This window comes from Cygnus olor, chromosome 2 (assembly GCF_009769625.2).
Source record: "Cygnus olor isolate bCygOlo1 chromosome 2, bCygOlo1.pri.v2, whole genome shotgun sequence".
Taxonomy (NCBI): domain Eukaryota; kingdom Metazoa; phylum Chordata; class Aves; order Anseriformes; family Anatidae; genus Cygnus; species Cygnus olor.
Genome location: NC_049170.1, coordinates 85,910,342 through 85,932,265, shown reverse-complemented (window position 1 = coordinate 85,932,265; position 21,924 = coordinate 85,910,342). Strand labels below are relative to the sequence as shown.

At 38.0% G+C, this 21,924-nt stretch overlaps 1 protein-coding gene across 3 annotated transcripts in view; it reads left to right on the top strand.

Moving 5' to 3' along the window:
* Positions 1–21,924, top strand: part of ADCY2 (adenylate cyclase 2) — a 210,926-nt gene that overhangs the window by 116,009 nt on the left and 72,993 nt on the right. For all 3 annotated transcript variants that reach the window (XM_040548261.1, XM_040548259.1, XM_040548260.1), the window contains exons 5-7: positions 16,138–16,286; positions 17,262–17,373; positions 18,373–18,500. In XM_040548261.1, the coding sequence (XP_040404195.1) occupies positions 16,138–16,286; positions 17,262–17,373; positions 18,373–18,500 (389 nt within the window). The remainder of the gene's footprint in view (positions 1–16,137; positions 16,287–17,261; positions 17,374–18,372; positions 18,501–21,924) is intronic.

Below are 21,924 nucleotides of genomic sequence, written 5' to 3'. Positions count from 1 at the left end.
CCAAAGGGTTTTCATCCTCTCCAGGTGTCACCAGATGCCTAAAGTTGACTCTGATCCTGGCAGCGTTATATGGGGTCTCTTAAACCCTGTTTCAGAAAGCTTCAAGTTGATGGTGAATTGATCTGCTAGTTTAGTCAGTGGTATTTTGCAGTTGTATAAACATGTTAACATACCTTTGTGTGTAGAAAGGGCCAACCATTTGGTCTTTGAAAGTACTTGACCAGATTTCTCTCAAAAAGCTAATGGTACTCATTTCTACATCCTCCTCTTAGCTGTTGAGGCTTCTTTGTCTTCATATCTCCTCTTCAAATAATTTGGTAGTAGAAATACTCTTCAACTTGTGGGAGCTCTTCTGTCATTGCTAGTCACTGTCATTGTCTAGCATCTTGCATTTCTTGTAGTTAGAGAGGAGCCCCATAGCTCCTGGATTCAAAGAGAGAACTCTTGGACTTGTCTTGAGCATAAGCACGGGGTCTACTTACCTCTGTCTTCTTTTAAGTGACTAGCTGCCTGCCTCCCTTTCCAGCCAAAGCATCTGAAACTTTCTTTCATATATTAAACACTTTCTCCTAAATTATCACCACTGTTCATTTGCCTGCAATGAGACACTTATGTCTTGCTTGAGAAGAAGAATCAGTGAATAGTGTAACTTTGAAAAATCTAGCTGTCGTTGACAAATTGACTTTATTATTTGTGGAATGCTCATCACTTCAAGTTCTTCAGTACAGTGGTTTATCTTAAATGATGCTGGCATTTCAGCCTGTTAGTGTGGGTAGGTAATAAAATACATTTTTAAAAGAAGCAAGGAAAATAAAATTACTGGTAGAATATGATGCAAGGTTTTCATTCTGTGGAAGTATGTGTTTGAGTTGGTCAGGTGCTTAGCCTAACCTTGATAAATGACTCAGTCTCTTAGTCCGAAAAGCCTATGTATTTAAACAAATCTCTCGGCTGCCCTCTGAAAAGGCTTTTATTTTGTGAGGTTAATGTGGCATTGGAAACAGTCTGGCATCAGCTGCCGAGTGAGTGCAGTGACAGCTGCTTCTGAGTTAACATGGATGCAGGGTTGTTTACCACTCAATGAGAGATTTAGTTTGCCTTTTGATTTAATTTTGATTTCATGATGTTAGTTTCGGCTTTAAGAAGTTTGAGAAATACTGATTTAAGGCATATTGTCAAATCTATGCCATTTGAACTTGCAAGTTGGTATGCAGTACTTAATATTTGTAGTCTATAAAATTCCAAAGCTAGGCATTAGTTCAGGAAGGTATCTCTGGTCATGCCTTAAACAGCCTTAAGTTATGCACTCTTGTAAGTCATGTTGAGTGAATTTCTGTGCCTATAGATACAGAATGTAAGTGCATGTAAAAATGAATAGTAAAAGTCCTAAGGGACTGGGCTGTGTTGTGTAGCTTGCCCACCTCATCCTCTTGGAATTTAAATGTGAATAATCAAACATAAGAAAGCTACTTTCACTCCACCTTTGAAAGTAAAGTATTAATTTGGTTGATTCTAGGCTAACTGGTTGTTATCAATCACAGGGGAAAAAAAGGAAAGAAAGGCATTCAGTGGAATCCATTCCTAATGTTTAATACCTTGTTTTTATGAATGCAAATTGGTAATAGTCATTTAAAATAACTGCAAGAACATTTGAATTTTTCCTTAAATGAAAGGGGACATTGAGTAATTTGAAAAATTAAAAAATATATATTTTTGATCTCTTTGGAAAAGTAAATTAGCATTGAAAGGAGAAATGTTCCTGTATGTTTAGAAGCAATGACTAGAAAGAAGCAGAAAACATGTTTTTAACTGTGCAGGAATGAACGGATTCATCTTTTTCAGACTAAGCTTGTGTTCTGGAACTATGCCATATGATTCCCTGTAGTAAGCATAATAAATACTTCTTTTATGCTTCTGCATTCATTGTGAAAGAAAAGTGTCCCATGTTTATGGAAGACTCATTACAGGATTTATCTCGAGGTGAAGTGTGAGAAGAAGAGGTCAAGGAATAAATAGAATAAATAAAATAAGCAGTAATAAATCCTCATATCCATGTATTCATCTGAGAGATATAAAGAAATGTAGGATTGAAACAGCTGAAATGCTGCTGCTACCGCTACCTGTTGCGTGCAGTATCTCCATCACCAACAGCTGTGGGCAGAGCTCCATGGGGGACCAGGGGACTACAGACTTAGGAACCCCATTTCTGTTTTGGGCTTGTGGGTGGAAGTAGAATATAAATTTAATGCATATTCAGGTGAGGGTGATAAGTAGAAGAAGTGTCAAAACAGCTTTTATAGAGAAAAAATAAGAATTCTCTGAAGGTTTCAGTGATCCTGTGGGTGAGCGTGATGGACTTGCTATTGGCTGCCTAGATTTCTGGAAGTTAAGATCCCTTACAAAAGGATCCTGAGGAAAGTAAGCAGGGGACAGGACAAATGTCTTTGTATGATCAAGTGTTTCAACTTCTTTAGTTCTCCTCTCTGAGAAATTTTAAAAATATATATATTTACAAAAACCTCTCTGTCCCTTTAATTTTCTTCTATGCTCAGATTATTTTTTAAGAAGTAGCTTTCTGCATTTGTCAAAAAGTAAAGATTTGAGTGAAAGTTACTTAATTATAAAATATGCACAGGTCTTAGTTACAAAAATTTGTTGTCGGAGCATGTACCCCCAGTGTGTAGAGGGTTAGTCACAGAAGTGCTTTAGTGTTGCATAGTATGCTACAGCATGGAGATCTGTCAGCTTTTACAGTGAGCTTTATGCTACTGCAGATAAATCTAGAAATACATTTGATTTGTTTTGATTTCAATTTGTGTATAAAATAAATCCTGAGCATGTAACTTTGCAGATGGTAGCTTATGCACATTTCTAGAAGATGAAAAGAATACTGAAGGAAGAATAATTTTTCTTGAATTCATGAAGTGCAGGAATGCTGCTTTGTTTCTTGCTTTATAGTAGCCAGATAAATTTGTTTGTGAAATAACATGGATATTGAGGGTAGGGCCAATTGTAACTGTATATTCAACAGCAGGCATTTTCCTTCTTCATAAAAAATGTTTTTGGCTATTGCTTGAAAATAACCATATTTACTACTACATCTTGCAGTATAGTTTGGGCCCCAAATGCAATGTAGTTTGGGCCCTAACTATTGGGGGCATTTCATACTTCCTCGTTGACCATTAAAAAAAAAATGCATCAGATTTACGTAACTTAGGTATTTTAAATTTGGCCTGCAGGCACTGCCATTTTTCCTTTCTGTCTAGCGTAACTAAACCTCCTACATAACGCTGAAGAAACATGATTTGTTGCTGGTCTTCCAGTTCCTCGTGGCTATATTTTATTCCTGTTTACTCCCTTCTTCTGCATTGAAAGTAGAAACATGAAAATAGTGTATTCGATATGCTATTGGATTGCTGTCCCACTTGAAGGGAAGGTAACTGCTGTTAGGTAGCAGAAACGAACACGTGAATGCAAATGTGAAGTTACAGATGAGGATAGTTAGTTGAAACTAGCATTGGAAGATGTTATCAAAATGTCACCTTTCTTTTAGTTTGAGAGAAAAACAGGCTTTGAAGAAGCCATCCTGTAGGATATGAGGTGAAGGGTCTGGATGGCTGTTACTGTGCTGAATGCAAGCAGTGTTGCCCTGCTGAAAGAGCTGTAGGTTCACCAAAGAAGGATGGACCAGCTGCAGTCAAACACTCTTCTGTTTCGGCACACAATTTCAGACTGGAGCCTGTTTCAGCACAAAATCCAGAGCTCCAGGCTTCCTTGGAGACTTCACAAGGAAAAAGATAGAGGAGAATATCAGAGGAACTGATCTCACACCAGCCAGATAAGATGCAGACCTCTATCTGTAAAGTGTTGAATAAGAAATGCCTTATGCAGCTGCAGTGTCGTTCCCTGAATAGCAGTTGTTGTGAACTAAGGGATGAGCTTTTGCAATGAAAGCTTCTTTTTTTCCAAACATGAAACAACCTTTTGCCCCCAAGTAATTTATAGAACTTGCTTATTGCATGGACTGCAGTCCTTGCAGGACTTTTGTAGCTGTAAAAGCTTAACCTTGCTTGAATTGCTTAGAGTTTATTCAAACTTTAAAACACCCTTGATATGATGGAGCATGACTCATACAGGCCTTTGAGCGGGATTGCTGGTCTCAAAAAAAATAAAAAAATAAAAAATAAAATTGGGTTTTAATTACAGCACAGTTAACTTGTTTAAAATAAGTTAATTCTTCAACCAAGGAAAATTCAGAATTGCTGGCGAAACAGAGGAAACACCAAGACTTGAAAATAAATTTCTGCAGGGCAGTTTTCTACAGCCTTCCTCTAGAAAGCCCTTCTAGTTCCAACAGCTTCCAGCAGTTTCCAGCATTGAAACAACCTCAGCAAGTCCCTTCTGAGTCTCTAGGAAATCCTCCAGTAACCTTCATGCCTGGTTGATAAATATACTCTTCAGAAGTCAGTGGCACTGCATGTGCACTAAAGCACAACTGAAGAGGAAATTGAGTCCCTTAGGCTTATTAATAACAACAGTGTGTAAATAAACTAACAATAGTGTGTTAATACAAATCAAAGAATGTATTTTATATTAGTTCTCTCTACAAGAGGCTGAAAACATACAGAAGTATTGGTTAAAAAAAAAAATCACTAAGATTACGGGAACAGGAGCCAAATATGACAATAAACATCTTGTTATGCTAAAGATTTACATTTTCAGTTCTGCCTCCCATTCCAGGAATTATGGTTCTTCTATGCTAAATAGTCAGCATGTGCCTGTATTGCTGAAGTTTCAGTGGTAAATAATAAATTACAATCCTGTGAATTACATGGTAAAATTTTGACAAGTATTACATATAATTGGAAAATGATGTCTTCAAAATTATCTTCTGTTTTCCTTTCATTTTATCAGTTTGAGCAGTACAAAATCCTCCTTGTCAACATGTTTTTCTGGTGGATAGATGTATTAAACCATGTTTAAACTTTTCAAAACTGATCACTTTAAGTAAAGGGAAGGAGTATATTGATGGTGTATGCTGGAAGTTATCAGAAAGGGATTCTAGATAAAGAATTCACAAACCATTTCCAGATTTCTCAAAAGATTGGAAGTTATTTAAGTGCATTGATTATAGCATAGATCTAATTCATCAATAGCATATTCATCATTAGAAATAATGCTGCTCAACTCAACCAGCTGCAGCTTTGGTATTTGTTTTTACAGCGTGTGTGTGTGTATTGCAGTTGTACTAGATCTTTGAAGGTCTCTTCTAACTGAACTATTCAATATTTAATCCTATTCTCAAACACACAAAATCTGGCATCCATGTGTAAGCCAGGGTTTTGAAGGAACAGTAATAACCTGCAACTGGGAAGAATTAGACCCGTTTGAAATTCCTCAGTATGTGAAGCTTTTAGCTTTCCATGATCCTGGGCCTGGTCCCACAGAATAACAGGATGGGGCCCGACTTTGCCTGTGTCGAAGGACACACAGGGGATATCTCAGCTGGGTTGTGCCTTCCATGAAAGAGAAGCAGCGAACACAGTGGCCCTTGTGCCAGAGCCTGGGATGTAGGTGTTGTGGTTTAACCCGACCGGCAGCTAAGTACCACACAGCCGTTCGCTCACCCTCCCCCCTCCCTCTCTGGGATGGGGGAGAGAAACAGGAAAGTGAAGCCTGTGAGTTGAGATAAAGACAGTTTATTAAGACAGGAAAATAATAATAATAATAATAATAGTATTAATAATAATAATGTGTACGAAACAAGTGATGCACAATGCAATTGCTCACCAGCCGCTGACCAATGCCCAGCCTACCCCCGAGCAGCCGCCCCCCCCCCCCCCCCCCAGCTAGCCACCCTTATATATTGTTTAGCATGACGGGGCGACGCCATATGGTATGGAATACCCCTTTGGCCAGTTTGGGTCAGCTGTCCTGGGTCTGTCCCCTCCCAGCTCCTGCTGCAACCCCAGCCTGCCCACTAGCAGGACAGAGTGAGAAGCTGAAAAGTCCTTGGCTCAGTGTAAGCACTGCTCTGCTACAATTAAAACATCAGCATGTTATCAGCACTCTTCTCATCCTAATCCAAAACATAGCACCCTGCCAGCTACTAGGAGGAAAATTAACTCTGTCCTAACTGAAACCAGGACAGTAGGGAATTCACCTGAGCACTGCAGAGAGAGGAAATCTGCTCACAGACAAGTGTTCTCACTTTGGGTTAGAAGAGAGGTCTCTTTTGGCAGAGGACTGTTTGAACACAGGGTCGCTCACAGAGCATGTTGTCTAACCCCTGGATCTTCAGATAAAACGTGAAAATTTCTACATCTGATGACCTGTTTTCTGCAGTATTGGTAGCTGTGAATCTCTAATGAGCTTCTGTTGGCAGCGGCAAGTAGTGGGGATGCAGTGGTGATGGGGGGGTAGGTGTCAGAAATTGCTGTGTGACAGTCAAAGCTGGATCCAGCTGCCATGGGGAACATGAAAGCAGCTGTGGAAAAAAAGACTGTGTGTGGAAAAACTTAGCCATTGCATGCTGAAACTTTATCCAGCCAGAGACACTCAGTCCCCCTGCCCAAACACAGAAAGAAACAAGCAGCTGGTGGAGACTGGGGATGAGCTCTTAGGCATGGGGGGCCCTTTGCATCAAAAGGAGTACCTACACCCTGCTTGTCCCAAAGGACAGGACACACCAGAGGGGGGACACTGAGGGCAAGGGTAGCAGAATCCATTAAGCAAAGAACAGCAGAAGTGATTAAGCATGGAGTGGCAGAAAAAAACATCCCAGATACAACCTTGATTTTTTATATCACTTGTCACCTTGTCACAGGAATAAGGAAAATTGGGACTGGGAAGCAGGGAGGATAGATATTTGTGTGTTTGTCTTGGTGTTTATTTTGTATGTTTTGTGTTTGTTTGTTTGTTTGTTTGTTTTTTTTCTCCAAAAACCTGAATCAGTGATGGAAGGTTTGTTTTTGTTTGCAATAAATTAATTCAATTAAAATTCCCTGTCTGTTTTACCCACAACAAGTTCCCAAGCAAATAAAGGTGCCTCCTCGTGTCACAGAGCTAAGCCTCTGGTGGTTTTCAGTACAGAACTGTAGGCAATGCTCCTTTCTGCTTGTTTCCTGCCTGTGTGTCCTCCCCTCTCAGCTCTAATTTTTCAATCTGTTTTTTAGGATTCAGATTTTCTCTGTGCATTGCACACAGTCCTAGTGTCTGACTTCTTGGGATCTACTTTCCCTTGGTGACAAAGCACTTGAAAGCTAGGCATTTACCACCTCAGTCTTTCTGTGGATTAAGCCCAAAGCTTCTCTCTGCATCTTTAAATGCCTAAAACACCTCTGAAAAGTACTGTATAAAACCCTTTGGGAACTGTGCATGCAGTAACATTGTAAATGTTACTTAGGAGCTTTAGAAAATAAAATGAACGTAATTCTGAAAGCTTTAACCCTTGCTATTATTTACATAATTTAAATTCTGATTTGAGAACTTAGGCCTTGTAATATATGTTCATGAATAGCTTTTCGTATATCTGCTGTACTGTAAGTTGCTATTTTTTTTTCCTTGTAAGGTTCATCAAAATTAAGAGATTTTGTCTGTGTGTTTGTGTGTGTGTTTATTTTCCAGTGGGAACATAGTTTTTCATTTAAAACTTTATTTATTTAGTAAGTAGTAAATACAATTTTTTAAGAGCTGCTGAGAGATTTCTACAGGATATAAATGATGTGAATAAACAAAACAGAAACTTTTATTCCCAACTTAAAGATATAATGCAAATCAGTACTGTTACCTTTTATTTAGATCATTGTAAGGAAACAGAAGGTCTGCTTTATAAATGCAGTAGCAGAGTATAGCCTCTGGAGATCTGCCTCTTCTATGGTTTCGTCTTAGGGTGAGTCAGCTTTTTGTTCCTCAAGGCTAGGAAGTGAGCCTTGAATGAACAGTGATGCTTACTGTGCTGCTCAGTAAAAAGGTGTTAAAAGATACAGCTTACATCAGTAAAATTTATCACTGTTTCACAAGAAGTAGGACAGACAGATTTTAATGTAGGCTTCCTTTTCATTTGTATTTGAATGAAATAACTTTTTTTGAATTAATTTTTGCTTGAATTAACTTTTCCCTGCATTTAAAGTAAGCCATTGTATGGGCCAAACTGATTGTCATCTACCTCTGCTCCTGATTAATCCAATGAAAAGACTTGAGATTTTTTGATTCATTTTCATTGCTATCTGGCCCTACTTCTGACTGCTCATCTGACCCATTTTGAAGTGTTTATGAGCCCACAGCAGGCATGGTTGGATGACTGATGCTTGTTTTTGATCCTTCTGTGTGGTAACTTATGTTTGATCACACAAATGTCTGGGGCCCGTAAGGCATCTGGTAAAATATTGGATAATTACCAGTGAAATACAGAAGAAAATTCATTCTTCCATGCTTAATTGGTATTCTGCAAGCAGGCTGCTAAAACGTTAGCGTCAGAAGTCCCAGCTTTGGGACTACAAAGTCCGAGGTGAAAACAACCTGTTTCATGCTACCTAATAGAGTGTGGAGGAGCTATGTTGTTGGTGTACTTCAAACATGATCCTGTTACTTAAGTGGAAGGTTGTTCTGTAGAAATACTTTTGCTTTGGATTTGATGCTTTCAACAACAATGTTTGACTTTAAACTGGGCAGCTGAACAGGAGACCTCTGTCTGTGGGGAAATGGCTGCATAGACACCTTCATACTTTTTTTTTTTTTTTAATTTCTAACTAAAAATAAAATAAAGCTGTTCTCATCAAAATGTTAATTGAGTTTTATTTGGAGTTAAAAGGCTTTGTTGTCTAAAAGGTGGAGGGGAGGGAGAACTGAAGTATAGCTTGAATACTTCAACTGTTGCCATTATATTTGAAAAGGCAAAGAAAGAGAATGTGGGTGTCTAATGATATTTGGTATTAATACGTTGTTGACAACCATTTATAAAGATATTTTCACCACAGCATTCAAACTCTCTAGCTGAAAACTTACAGACCTGCCAAGGCTAATAAACTTCATGGAGTAACAAATTCATTTTAAGCTGCTACTTCAGCTTGTCCCACTGTCACTGTGTATGCTTGTAACTTCCCCATGTGAATGTGCCAGCCTCAGGTACTGTGGAAGGTTCTTGTAATTATATACCTGTGCAACATCTGGTGCACCCTATTCCTTGACTATCACCTTTGCCTACTAGGTTAAGAAAGCAAAACTATATATATTTAGTATATGTGCTTCCTAAATTAAGAAAGTGACTTGATGAGGAAAGAACTGAATATAATGAAAATAAGGAATAAAATTCCTTGGTCATCAAGGGGTTGGCCTAGTGCCAGTAGAAGGCATTTTGCTTCTCTTTTTTGCATTGATTCAGGCTCTAAACGCAGTTGCAGTTGACAGCTGAGCATACTTTAGTATAAACACCTATTTACTAACTTAGTGTTAGGTAGTAGTTAGTTTTGGAGTGTTTTTTAACAGTGAAAAGGTATGTATGTATATACATATATATGTACACACACACATATATACATATATACATATAGATATATATATATATACCTGTGACAAAGAAATCAAAGTAACTATTTCTCTGAGTTTTCAATGGCTTTTTGCCTCTTGGATTGCACAGAAATTGTGTATAAGATACAGCATTTCTTTCTGAAACGTGACTGTGAATTCAAGTAAGACAGTGTGTGTGCTGCACTATGCTTATGCCAGATTCCTAATACTTTACCATTATTAAAGACTGACATAGTAATGACTATGTTAATCTCATCAAACACATTATTTGAAGAATGCTCCCTCTGGACATTCAGCAGTGGTCCTGAGATATAAAAACCTTAAAGCAAGACTTAACAGGATCAGGCTGAAACAAAGCTTGAAATCGTGTCGATTTATTAAGCAGCTGTGGCTATGTACGTCCTTATGTTCTGTTTTCACTCTATTGTTTTGCTGTTTGCTGACTTGGAACAAGCAGCACATATGCTTGTATTCTGAAGGTACAGTGAGCCTCATCTGAAAAATTAGTCATAGAAAGCGTTCATATGCAAATGGTAATTTATGCATAAACATTAAGCATCCCATAAGTTCCTTGAAGGAATTCGTCTTTGCCAAATATGTGGTGAGCCTCTGCATTTAAATGAGGTTTCAGACCCATCCACTGAAACTGTTGCGGAAAGCAGTGTTTTCAGATAGCTTCAGGGGTATTTGAAGATGAAGGTGACCAGCTGGATGTTAACTACACAGACATAGAGTTATTCAGCAGCAAATGACCTGGGCATGTTGAGCATGCAGAATTGTGCATATTCAGTGTGAAAATCAATACGCCCATTCCTAACAAAAGCCAGGGCTGGTGCGGGGTCAGTGCAGGGAGGGTAGCCCCTTCCTGCTGGTGGCCCCGGGGAGAAGCTCCCAGGCTGCACCATCACTGTGCCTGTGCATGGCCATGAGCCCCTTCTTCCAGACCCTGGCCTGTGGCCGACTTGCTGGGGTGGCCTTGTCCCTGCTGCTGTGGGCTTGTCAGGAGGTGACTGGCTGCCCTTCCTGGGCCTCACACTGGCCCTGACCCGTTCCTGGCTCCCTCATGGCCATGTCTTGTCACCATGGACTGGCCTGGTGATCTGGGCCCTCGGCTGCCACCTCGGCCTGACATGTTCGCCTGGACATGGGGACGGTCCCCAAGCCAGGGCCTGGTCCTGATGGCACCCTCCACTCCTGGCTCCCTTCTTGCTAGAGCGGCTAAGGCCTTCTGCTCCCAGGCACCTGCTGCGCGTCCTCTGCAAAGAAACAGCTATGTGGGACCTTGCTTTCCTTGGCTGGTGAAGTAGAGAGGAGCAAGGGGACGGTGCTCTCGTTCAGCTTATGTGTTTTAATTTTCTAGTTCGTGGTGTCTCTAGCCTTGAAATTTCACCTAGAGGATCATGAAGTCTTACAATGCAATGTTTGGGGATTTGAGAAAAACTTTTCCACAGGAAGAAAAAAATACATAGATGAATGTTATTAGCAATGGGGAGCCCTTTAGGAGTGTGTTAATTAATAGAGTTCATAATTCTGTAATCAGAAAAGATGTCAGCTTTGGCTTAAAGTCTGTACTAGCCATGAGTGACAGGAAAAGCAGCAATTAGATACGTAAAAAAAAAAAAAGGTTCAATATTATGAATGCTATGATAAGTAGGGAAAAATCCTTGCCTGTTTTTGTCAAGGCCAGGACCAGTTTTAAAAGTATTCCAAGGGAAAAAAAAAAAAAGAAAGAAAAAGAACACCACCACACTATCCTAACCAAAGGAATGGACTGCAGCTAGGTAGGAAGATTAAAAACAATCAATTTGAAATTAAAGATTCTGCTACGATGATTCTGTATTTGTAAATAAATAGAAGGAGGTACTCGAGTTTACAGAAAGTCAAGTTACATAACAGTGTTTTTCAGTTTTTAATGGGGAACAGGTTTGGTTTAAATAACTTCCCAGAAGTAGTAGATTTCGGCAAGATTTTTGATGTAATGACACTGGACATCTTGGTTAAAAAACGCTGAAACTGCTCCCCGTTAAAAGAGCCCCGTCTAATGGATTTTGAATGGTGTAACTGTAAATTGTCAATGGAAATGTTCAATGGGTGGGCATGTGTGTAGTGTTCTGCAAGAACCCGTTCTTGTCCTTTAACCTAATATGTATTTTTTATTAATGATCTAGGAGATATATAAAAGCAATCACAGTCATTTTGTAGAAAAGTCAAATATTGGTTTGATAGAAAATACAGTAATATGGAATACTTGAGAAACTGTATTCATCAAGTCAAGATGCACCTTTGTCCTGTGTCTGGAAAGTCATCATTCTAAAAACGATGAGTATGTGTCTTAGCTAGAAATTTGGAAAGCTGCAATTTTGAAAAATATTTTGCAGCCATAGCAGGCAGGGAACTCTAGCAGTGTTACAGTGGAGAGCTGTGCAGTGTAAGTCGTGGACATATTGAGGGGAATAGGGCAAGAGAGTATGTGCATGAATGTCTGTGTACTGGAATGTAACGTCAAGACTTGTGTCAAATCAGCTTTCAGAAATGTTTGAAGGTTGTATAGGGTATAGAGAAGAGACTGTAGAAAGTACGTAGTGGCAGGAGATTTATGGAGCTAAGTTTGTATGCCTGATGAAAAAGGAAATAGAGTTATCTGATCAGTGTTTAAATTCTTTACAAGAAAAATAGTGTGCACTTTAATCTTGAGCTAAGAAAGATGTAACAGGACCAAGATTTAGAAATAAGAAATATAGAACACATTTTCAAGCAGTAGAACAGACAGCTAAGGAATTGATAAATTCTACATCTGTTAATGCCCCTGTAATCAAGATTATATACCCTTCCGTGTCTTGTATGAATAAAACTCAATTTATTAGTCTCGGTGCAAGGGTAATAATGGTGGTGGAGGTTACTAACCGAGTAAATTTAAGGGGATAATATCACCTGGTTGTTAAAAATGATCTCTTCTTCCCAGTTAGGAGTCAAGTCAGCTTTAATCACAACCAAGTTACAGCTGTTTATACTAGTAGGTGTATTTAAGAGAATATACACGGGAATTGGAAAACAGTACCATAATTTGCCAAACAAGTACCTTGTTGATCTCTGGCTTTGTGAGCCAGATGGCTGATTCATCACTGTGTGATCATGAATCACGTGATTCCTTCTTTTTTATAGATTATTTTTTGATGCCTTTCAAAGGCAGCTGAAAAAAAATAATTTATCCTTGTTTACTTATAAACTTCATTGTGAAGCTGAAGTGTCATATAGGCTGATTGCTTCTAGAGCTTTCACTGCTGACTTATTGACCTGGTCTGTCAAGTTTGCTAAATACATGGTTAGATGTATGCCACAGCAATCTGAAAACAAAACCCGAAAAGTAAAATTCTGTATTCAGTGTCCTAAATGACACTCTGGTACAAAAAATACCCTTGTATGGGGCTACAGGGACAAAAATGTCCCTATTTCACTTTGTTGATCTACATATACATAGTTTTTCTGCAGCCTTCTTCAAAATCAAAGGCTCAACAGCAAAGATGAACGTTTCTTCCAGAAAGACCAAAATTTGTACCTGTGGTTCCCTCCATAGACAACAGAGAAAGAGAGAGAGAATTGCCCCCTGCAGGAATGTAGTATTAGATTCTGTGAACTGCTTAAAGGTTGGTTCCTCTCCACTGAGAGTAAGGTGCTAAACTGATTTTAATGTAGTGAACCCTATCAGAACAACTCTTTTTCTCCATGATGACATTTTTGGTGTCTATGTTATTCAAGAGATCCAAGTAGATGGAGGACTGTTTTCTTTTCGACCTTTAAAACTGCAAATTCTTAACAGTTACATATCCATAGGTGAAAAGGAGAGTTGATATTAGCCATGCAGTCTTGTACAAATGAGTGAATCAGAATTAGTAGTTTACATAACAAACAGGAACAAGCAAATAATGCACTATTGCCCTGGGTCAAGAAGAGTTTACTTTGAGAAATAAGCACTGAAGAAAATGTACCATTCCAAGTATTTGAGGGTATTTTGCTTGTTTATAGCATAACAGCAGCACAACCTCCATTGTGCAAAATGCTGCAAATGCTACCTTATAAAAGTTGATGCAGCTCTATGACCTTTAACAGACATGCCAATTCAAGCTAAACAAGCACCTAAAGTTTACCAGGCTTTCGGCAAGTGATATGTAGCTGGAAATGACTGGCAAAATCATCTGTGCAAGTCAGGTAAAATTCTGACAAGGAAGTCAACTTGCACATGAGAATTTGGGACTCACAGCTTGACAGATACCACTGAAAATCCTGTTAAAGAATCTAGGGAGCTTGACTAGTTGCTAGCCATCTAGAGACAGCCAGGTGGATATGTCCAGAGGAGAATGTAGTGCTTAACCCTACGATGTTGACAGGTATTAAAATACTGAATTCTGTATCCATTGTGCTCTTGGTCTTTTAACAATAGGACTTAAAGATCTCGGCTACAAGTGATTTGAGTGGTGAGGGGAAAACATAGCCCTAGAGAATAGTGGGGGCATAGCCTTGCATGCATGGATCACATGTACTAGCTATAAGGTCATGTTGGTAAGATTTCAGTGGAAGACGTTCTTGAGGAGGTTTCTTCAGCTCATAGTTGGCTTTACTCTGCTTCCTACAAAACCTTTTCCTATTGCTTTCTTAAAAAACTTTTGTTGCTCTTCTCTTTGACTTTTTTCCTGCCTCTCTGAGGTTTCCAAGACATTAGGAGTAACCTGGACGTGGAGTGTCTGCCTCACCATGTTTCTGGAATCATAAGAGTCATGGGAAGGTAGTGATCTAGTTTGCATTTACTGGCTAGGTCACAACAGTGCACAGAGCACAGTGAAGTAAAATTGGAGCTAGGACAGATCACCTCTTTGTTACCTGTTTAGTGATACTTATTAACAAGTGCTGACCTGTACCATAAGTCACAAAATGCACAGTCGCTTTCTGTTTGATAAACAGCAACTTGCAAGAGTAGGCTTTCATTATGGGGAAAAAAATGATTAGTTTTGGAGGCATTCTTTATAAGCTAGTAAAAAAAAAACTCCACCAGGCTATATTAAAAATGAAAATACATTGACCCCTTGGATGTGTACCTGCCTAACTGCCTAACCATAATAAATAAATCTTTCAGTTCAAGAAATAAGTGAACATTAACATTTTGATAAAAAGTCAATTGTAGATATTCTTCCTAGTTACAACGTGTCAATCTGAGATCATAGCAATAGGAAAACAGTATGCCTTTTATTTCATTCTTCATTCATTTAGTCAGACTTCATGACTCGTCTTACTGTTTTTGTGACATGATTTAGTATGCAAAATAAAGAGCAGCCCATACACATGTGAATCAGGATTACTTCTAGATTTCAACAAAGTTTAAAAAAAAAAAAAGAGGGGGGGGATTGGTTCAGTACTACTTAACAACAAAGCAAGATTCTGTCTTGATTCATTGAAATAGGAGGGTTTTTTACACAGTGTACGCAGGACCAGATTCAGAGGTCTTGTGCATGCTAATGCTGTGCTCAGAGGTACACAAATGCTTTGGGGAACAGAGAGTCTTCATTACTTGTTAATGAGATGATAGCCAAGCAAGCTGTACGTATCAGAGAGTTTACAGCACTGTTAATGCCATGATCTGCTCAAGACCATTAGATCTGAATAGGAATAATTATCCCAGGCAGAGCATTGCATTAATGGTTACACTGCTGGTACCCTCATGAATAGGACTGCAAACAATGCAAAACTACATATCATGAACTAAAGAGAATGCATCACTGTGAATAACACTTGCAGAAATCACAAATTTTAGAGGTTGTCATCTCTTCTGGTACAGCTGTTTCTCTCTCTGAATCTGTCATGGGCTTTCAGAGCTGACTTCTCCTTCCACATTGGTTCAGGGTCTGTTTTTCATGCTTAACCAGACTTAGATTCTCCCCACTGCTCTACCAGAAAATAGGAAATTTCCATGGAAAGTTCAGTTTTGAGGTGAGGTATGATCAACGTAGAAGGTATTTTTTTTTTCAGAGTTCTAGCTATTCTCGTTAGTTCTATTTACCAGTTAAGTAGGTAATCAATGAAAAGCTGTCACAGGTAATATGGGAAAAATTAAAATGTACTGAGGTAATGGAGTTTCTCAAGGAGAAGACTGTAAGTATAATACCAAGAAAAGATACGGAAAAATGGGTTTTGTTTTGTTTTTGCATGTAGCCAATTTCCTTGTTGCTTTAGAATGTTTTCTGAAAACTTCGGTTTGGCAAATGCCAAATTAAAGTAAAGGCAGAATATGTATTAAAATAATGAATTCTGCAAAAGACCAACATTTTCTGTGTTCTGAGTTTATCTGTTCCTTTTCAGTCTTAAACTTGCTAAAACTACGTGTAAGCATTTAAAATACATCTGAAAAAATATTACTTAGATATTACTTGGAAATGTGTGAATATCAGTCAAGTTCTTCAAGGAACTGATTAATTTTGGAGTCCGTACCAGGCAAATGCGTGATTGCAAGCCTCATCAAACTGTTGTAGCATCTTCACAAAGTATGCCTTGCACAATATTGCTATCATGCTGATTTTATTCTCCTTGAAGAAATTATGGACATATCATTTTAAATTTTAGGAGCGTCTTCTACTTTCTTTACTGCCTGCTCACATTGCCATGGAAATGAAAGCAGAGATCATTCAGAGGTTGCAAGGTCCCAAGGCAGGCCAGCTGGAAAACACAAACAACTTCCACAACTTGTATGTCAAAAGGCACACCAATGTAAGGTATTGTACCGTAATAAAACTTATGAACTATATTAAAAAACAAAAACAAACAAATGCAAGTAATGAGAGGAATTACGAACATAAGTGTTCTAGTAACTTAATGCTCAGTATCCAACATATATTAATTTGATCAAATGCTGACAACTCCATGTTCCAGAAGAGCAACAAAGGTGATAATACAAAGGGGTTTGTTTAGAACAATGTTGTTTAGATTGTTTTTGCTTTCGTGTATAATAGTAGAAATTGTAATTTCTTAGTTATATTATTATGAATTTGTAGTTTTCTTAACAAGAGCAATTTGTCAGATTTTAAGTAATGTCAGTAGAAGCCACTATATATTTAAAGTATTGAAGGACATTAGAAGAAGTTCATCTTCAGTTGTAAGCACAAACACTTTTACCTTAGTCTAATTTTATGAATTGGTTAATTTTTCTTGGTAGATAGAAGCATGGTATATGGTTGGAATTATCTTAACAATTGAGTTTTAATTTAATTGTCTGAGTAACAACTGAACAAAGGCTTTCATGATGCTAATTATTGATAGATAAATCTTGATCAACAAAAAATCTACAGTGACAAAAAGTTGTTAAACAATTTCTGATAACAAATAAGTTTATTGAAATAATTTCCATTATTATTCCATCAATTTGTGAGTAGAAAAAAGGCTTCTATTTTTTGAATACAACATAACACATATGTATAGAGCACCTATAAATACCTACAAATATAGGTGTGCCTATGAAGGTAGTAGCTATAAAGGAAAATATATATAACCTACAATGCCTATAAAGGTAAATGTAGGTTTACCTATAAATACAGGTGTATTTATTGCTCTACATGTAGCAGTGGCCATTTTGACTGTGGGCATGGTAATGCCAAGTCCTGAATGCCTACATTCAGGTTTTGCTGTTGATTCACATATCCAAGTTCTGGGGAAGGACACTAAGATGAAGTTTCTCTTCGTTTCTGTTGTAGCATCTTGTATGCTGATATTGTGGGATTCACTCGCCTGGCCAGTGACTGCTCGCCTGGGGAATTGGTGCACATGCTCAATGAGCTGTTTGGCAAGTTTGATCAGATTGCAAAGGTGGGTTTTTACTGGTCTGCTACTGTTAATTTAAATACCTACATCACCTTTAAATGTTTGTTCATGTTGGGAACTCTTCCTTCAGGAAGAAGCATTTCTTAGGCTTTGGCAGGAAGATTAGTCTTGAACCACATGAAGAAAAAATCTGGCTGTAGTGACAGTGTGTTTCTGCCAGTGAAGCAATCTGTGAAAGCCAGGATAGCTCTTTCTGATAGGACCAATATAAACAGCTCTTATGGATAAGTTCTTATAAAGCTTAATGGATAGTGAACAGCCCTTTAAATAGCTTTTTGACAATAATAAGGATTAAGAAACTCAGAAACATTCCAGAACTGTTTCTTGGAAAACCATTTAAGAGACAGGACAACAAGGGAGGCAGTGTTGATCAAATTAATTTTAATTACTGACCACAGCCTCTTGATTACTCAATAAAAGATTCAAATATAAACTTTACATCAAACTTCATCCTGTGTTTGTTTGCTGTGCTAAGGCAGACAACAATTTTCTGTGATTTTTATTAATTCAAAAACTGTTGTCCGGCATTGCTTTAAAAAATAATATTTTTTATGTTGTCTTAGAGTGTAAAAGATAAAAATAAGATTTTTATTGATAGCTTCAGGAAGTACTTAATAATATGTCTTCAAAGATGTAAATGTGGAATGCTAGATCTTTTGACTATGTATGTCAAATAAAAAGACTGTCTATTTAGATTGAATACATGGTACTTCACCTTAGTTCTTTAAACCAAGGTGTGATAAATATTTTGGAGTGAACTTACTTTCTGGTTTTGTCCATTAAGGACCATAACAGATGGAGGAATCATCCCTACAGAACTATCTGGCAGTGCTTCTTTTTTAGCAACGCCAAGTCTTTCTCTGCCAAAACAGGCTTAAGCAGAATGATTTTGAAAATATCACTTAAGTCAGTCCTTTTAACAGTAACCCTCACTTTATGTAATTCAAGCTGAAAGTGATCATCTGACTTTGCTTTTTCCTCTAGGAAAATGAATGTATGAGAATTAAAATCCTAGGTGACTGCTATTACTGTGTTTCTGGACTACCTATATCTCTTCAAAATCATGCCAAGAATTGTGTGAAAATGGGATTGGACATGTGTGAAGCTATTAAGTAAGTGTTGAGGTTTTATTAAATGAACAATATTCAACAAGATAAATTCTGTCTCTTTTCTACTTGTAGCTGTGCTGCTGTTTGAAACATTCAGACCAGCTGTAGTTGGTGCATTTCATTACAAGGTCTGGCTCAGCCTCAAAAAAGAAATGATTTAAGGTGCTGGGTTATGCCAGGCTATCCTGTCACTACACCACAAAGATGATTAAGGGACTGGAGCATCACTCATATGAGAACAGGCTGAGAGAGCTTGGACTGTTCAGACTGGAGAAGAAAGAGAAGGCTCAGGAGGAACGTATCAATGTAGGTAAATACCTGAAGAGAGAGTATATAAAGGAAATGGAGACAGGCTCTTTTCAGTGGCACCCAGTACCAGGACGAGTGCCAGCGGGCACAAACTGAAACATAAGAGGCTCCCTCTGAACATCTGGAAACTCTTCTTCATTGTGCAGGTGGCTGAGCACTGGCACAGGTTTCCTGGAGACGTTGTTGAGTCTTCTTCCTTGGAAAAATAAGTAAAACCCAGTTGGTACAGCCCTGAGCAACATGCTCTAAGTAGCCCTGTTTTAAGTGGGAGCTGGACTGGACAATCTCTGGAGGTCTCTGGGGCCTTGCCCAGCCTGATCTAGTGGGTGGCATCCCTGCCTATGGCAGGGAGGTTGGAGTTAGATGATCTCTAAGGTCCCTTCCAACCCAAGCCATTCTGTGATTCTATGATATGTTCTGTCATTCTGTGATAACGAGGTGGTAAATATACCAGTAGACGTCACTTACTAGGGAAGCTCTGCTTTCTGTAAAGTTATGATACCGCCGCCCACCTGTTAGCCAGATGGCTCTGTGAGAGGCCAGAGCTCCTGGTTTCTACTGAGTTTCGAATTGTGATGGTCAGGAGTGGTTGCTCTTCCACAGGGGAAATATTGTTAAAATGCCTCAAGCCCTTAGCCTGCAGAGTGATACTGAACACGCATACTGAGGATGTCTAACAGCTTGCCAAACCTTGGGTTGAGAGGCCTAGCTTCCATTTTGTTACGTAAGCAATAAGATGTGCTTATTAGACCTAGGTTTAGATTTAGTTTCAACTTTTCTCTAATTAATTCTTTTAGGCAAAGAATTTCTGTAAAAGTTCTTTCAGTTGAGCATTAAGGCACCATTTAGAATTCCTTGCTTTTCAATAACATTTTGGGTTTGTGGATTCCTATATTTGTCCCTTATTTCTTTCACATAATCATTGTGCTTGTTCTGTCTTTGAAGCATAAAACAGAACAAGGTATGTGAGAATCATAATATGATTGCTTTTGAAATAGCAGTTGCAACATATTTCAAGTAACTCAAGTAATTACAGGAGGCTTGATGTGATTGTGAAAGTAGAAAAAGAAAAATGGTTATAGCTGATGGGTCAGCTCTGTAAGTCATCTGAGGATACAGCTTAAGACATACTTGAGGAATCCTCTAGCTGTTTACTGAGGAGTAGATTGGGAACAGATTTTAGGGAACTGTAGCAGTTTTGAAGATGATGGGACTTCAAAGAAGTCATGCAAAAGGACAGCTTTACTTCCCTTCATCTCACCTCACCTGACTGCTATCTGAACTCTCAGTGCAGCGTAGAAATAATTCTCATGTAAGCTACTTGCCTTTGATGAGTTCTGCCACTGAAGCTGGACATATTTCAGCATGAAGGTACTTACACCTTATTTGGATGACTGCACATCATACTGAAGGGTCCTAAACCTACCAATTCAGAAACTTCAGATACATGTATTATAGATTATTTGTTAAGCAAGGGTTTGATTCTGTTTTCTTATTTAGAAAAAAAAAATAGGAAAGGACAATAAAAAATCTTACTCCTCTGTGTTGTTTTTTTTTTTTTTCTAAAGTCAGATAATTCACTGTCTATAATTCTGTATAATGTCTGTATAATGTCTGAATCTCTTATCTTTTGGGAGTTAAAATATTGTAAATGGTTGCTTGTAACAGGTATCATTAATGACAAAAATATCTTTTTTGTAGGAAAGTGGTTGCCTTTGATTAAAATTACAGTATATCTAGGTGGCCTTCACTTTGCAAGAATATATATCATGTGGAGGTCTGGGTATTTGGTAGTCACCTTATGATTTGTTTTTTTGAAACGTTTGGACTTTGTTTTTAAAACTTTGTTTTTTAAAACTTGTGAGGTATATGTGTGGTATGTACTTCATGATGAAATGGAAAAGTTGCATTGATCAAGATTGTCTCAGTGATTAACTAAATAGACATACAAAAATGATTCCTCAGATCCGTAAGTACTACCCTCATATGTGGGTATTTATAATCACAAGAGGACTTGGTTCATTTCAGTTGTCTGGCCTTGTGATTTCATCCAGAGGAATTACTGTACTGGATATGTTATTAATGGAAATTTGGTTTTCCCTTTAGGTATTCACTGAAAAGGTGTGGTATTTTGTTTAAACTATGATTTTGATCTCCTTTCTTTAGGAATGTTTTGTAAAAATGACCACAGTACAGGAAAAAGACAACAGGTTGCTGCATTTTCTAAAATTATTTTTCTTCATTTAGATATAGTTGTACCTTACACTGTGTCCAAAGGAATCTATTTTTTATGGTACTTTGAGTACTTCTACTTGGCTAGCATTAAATCTACAGATTGAGGTGTTCTCTCAGTTGTTTTCACTGGATGCTTTCTCTCTTTTTTTTTCTTTTTTTTTAACCTGTAAAGAACAGCATTATTATAATTAAATTAATTGCTTCTCAAACAAATTAGAAATTGAAGTTGACATCACTTCAGTGGTGGAGCAGTAGGTAAAAGAGCCTGTCCATAAGCTCTGATGCCCCAGTTTGTTTGTTTTTTGTTTGTTTTAGTTTTTAACCACATCTTTTATTATCCCAGGCTTTCAGTGAAAATGAGAGCTTTCTGGTTTACATTTCAAAATATCTAGGGGCTGTATGATAGATGTGAGCTAAAAGCATTCACACAGAGTTTCTGGTTTTGTTTTGTTTTGTTTTGTTTTGTTTTTTACTTTGGAGAAAAAAAAATGGAAGGTTAGAGGCAAAAAGAAAAACAACGCAACGCTCAAGCCCGAAATTGCCCTTCCCAAAGATCTAGAAGTATAATTTTGCACATCACAAAGCAAGGCTTTGCTTGAGCTCACAATCTTTCAGTTTGTCACAATTCATGACTTCATAATTTATTTATTTTTGAAATGAAGTTCTGCCCAGGTTGTTAATATCCATGTTCATTGCTAATACTGGATGTTGAGGTCCACCTTGGTAAGAACAAGTTTATAGTCTAGAAAATTATCTTTCAGTTGTATAGCACATTCTGATCTAACTTTATTACTGTAGTCAGAATTCACAATGGGTGTGGGCCTGGTGCCTGGGAATATCAAATCCTATTTACATATCTGTAAGAAGTGAGGAATGAGTACCC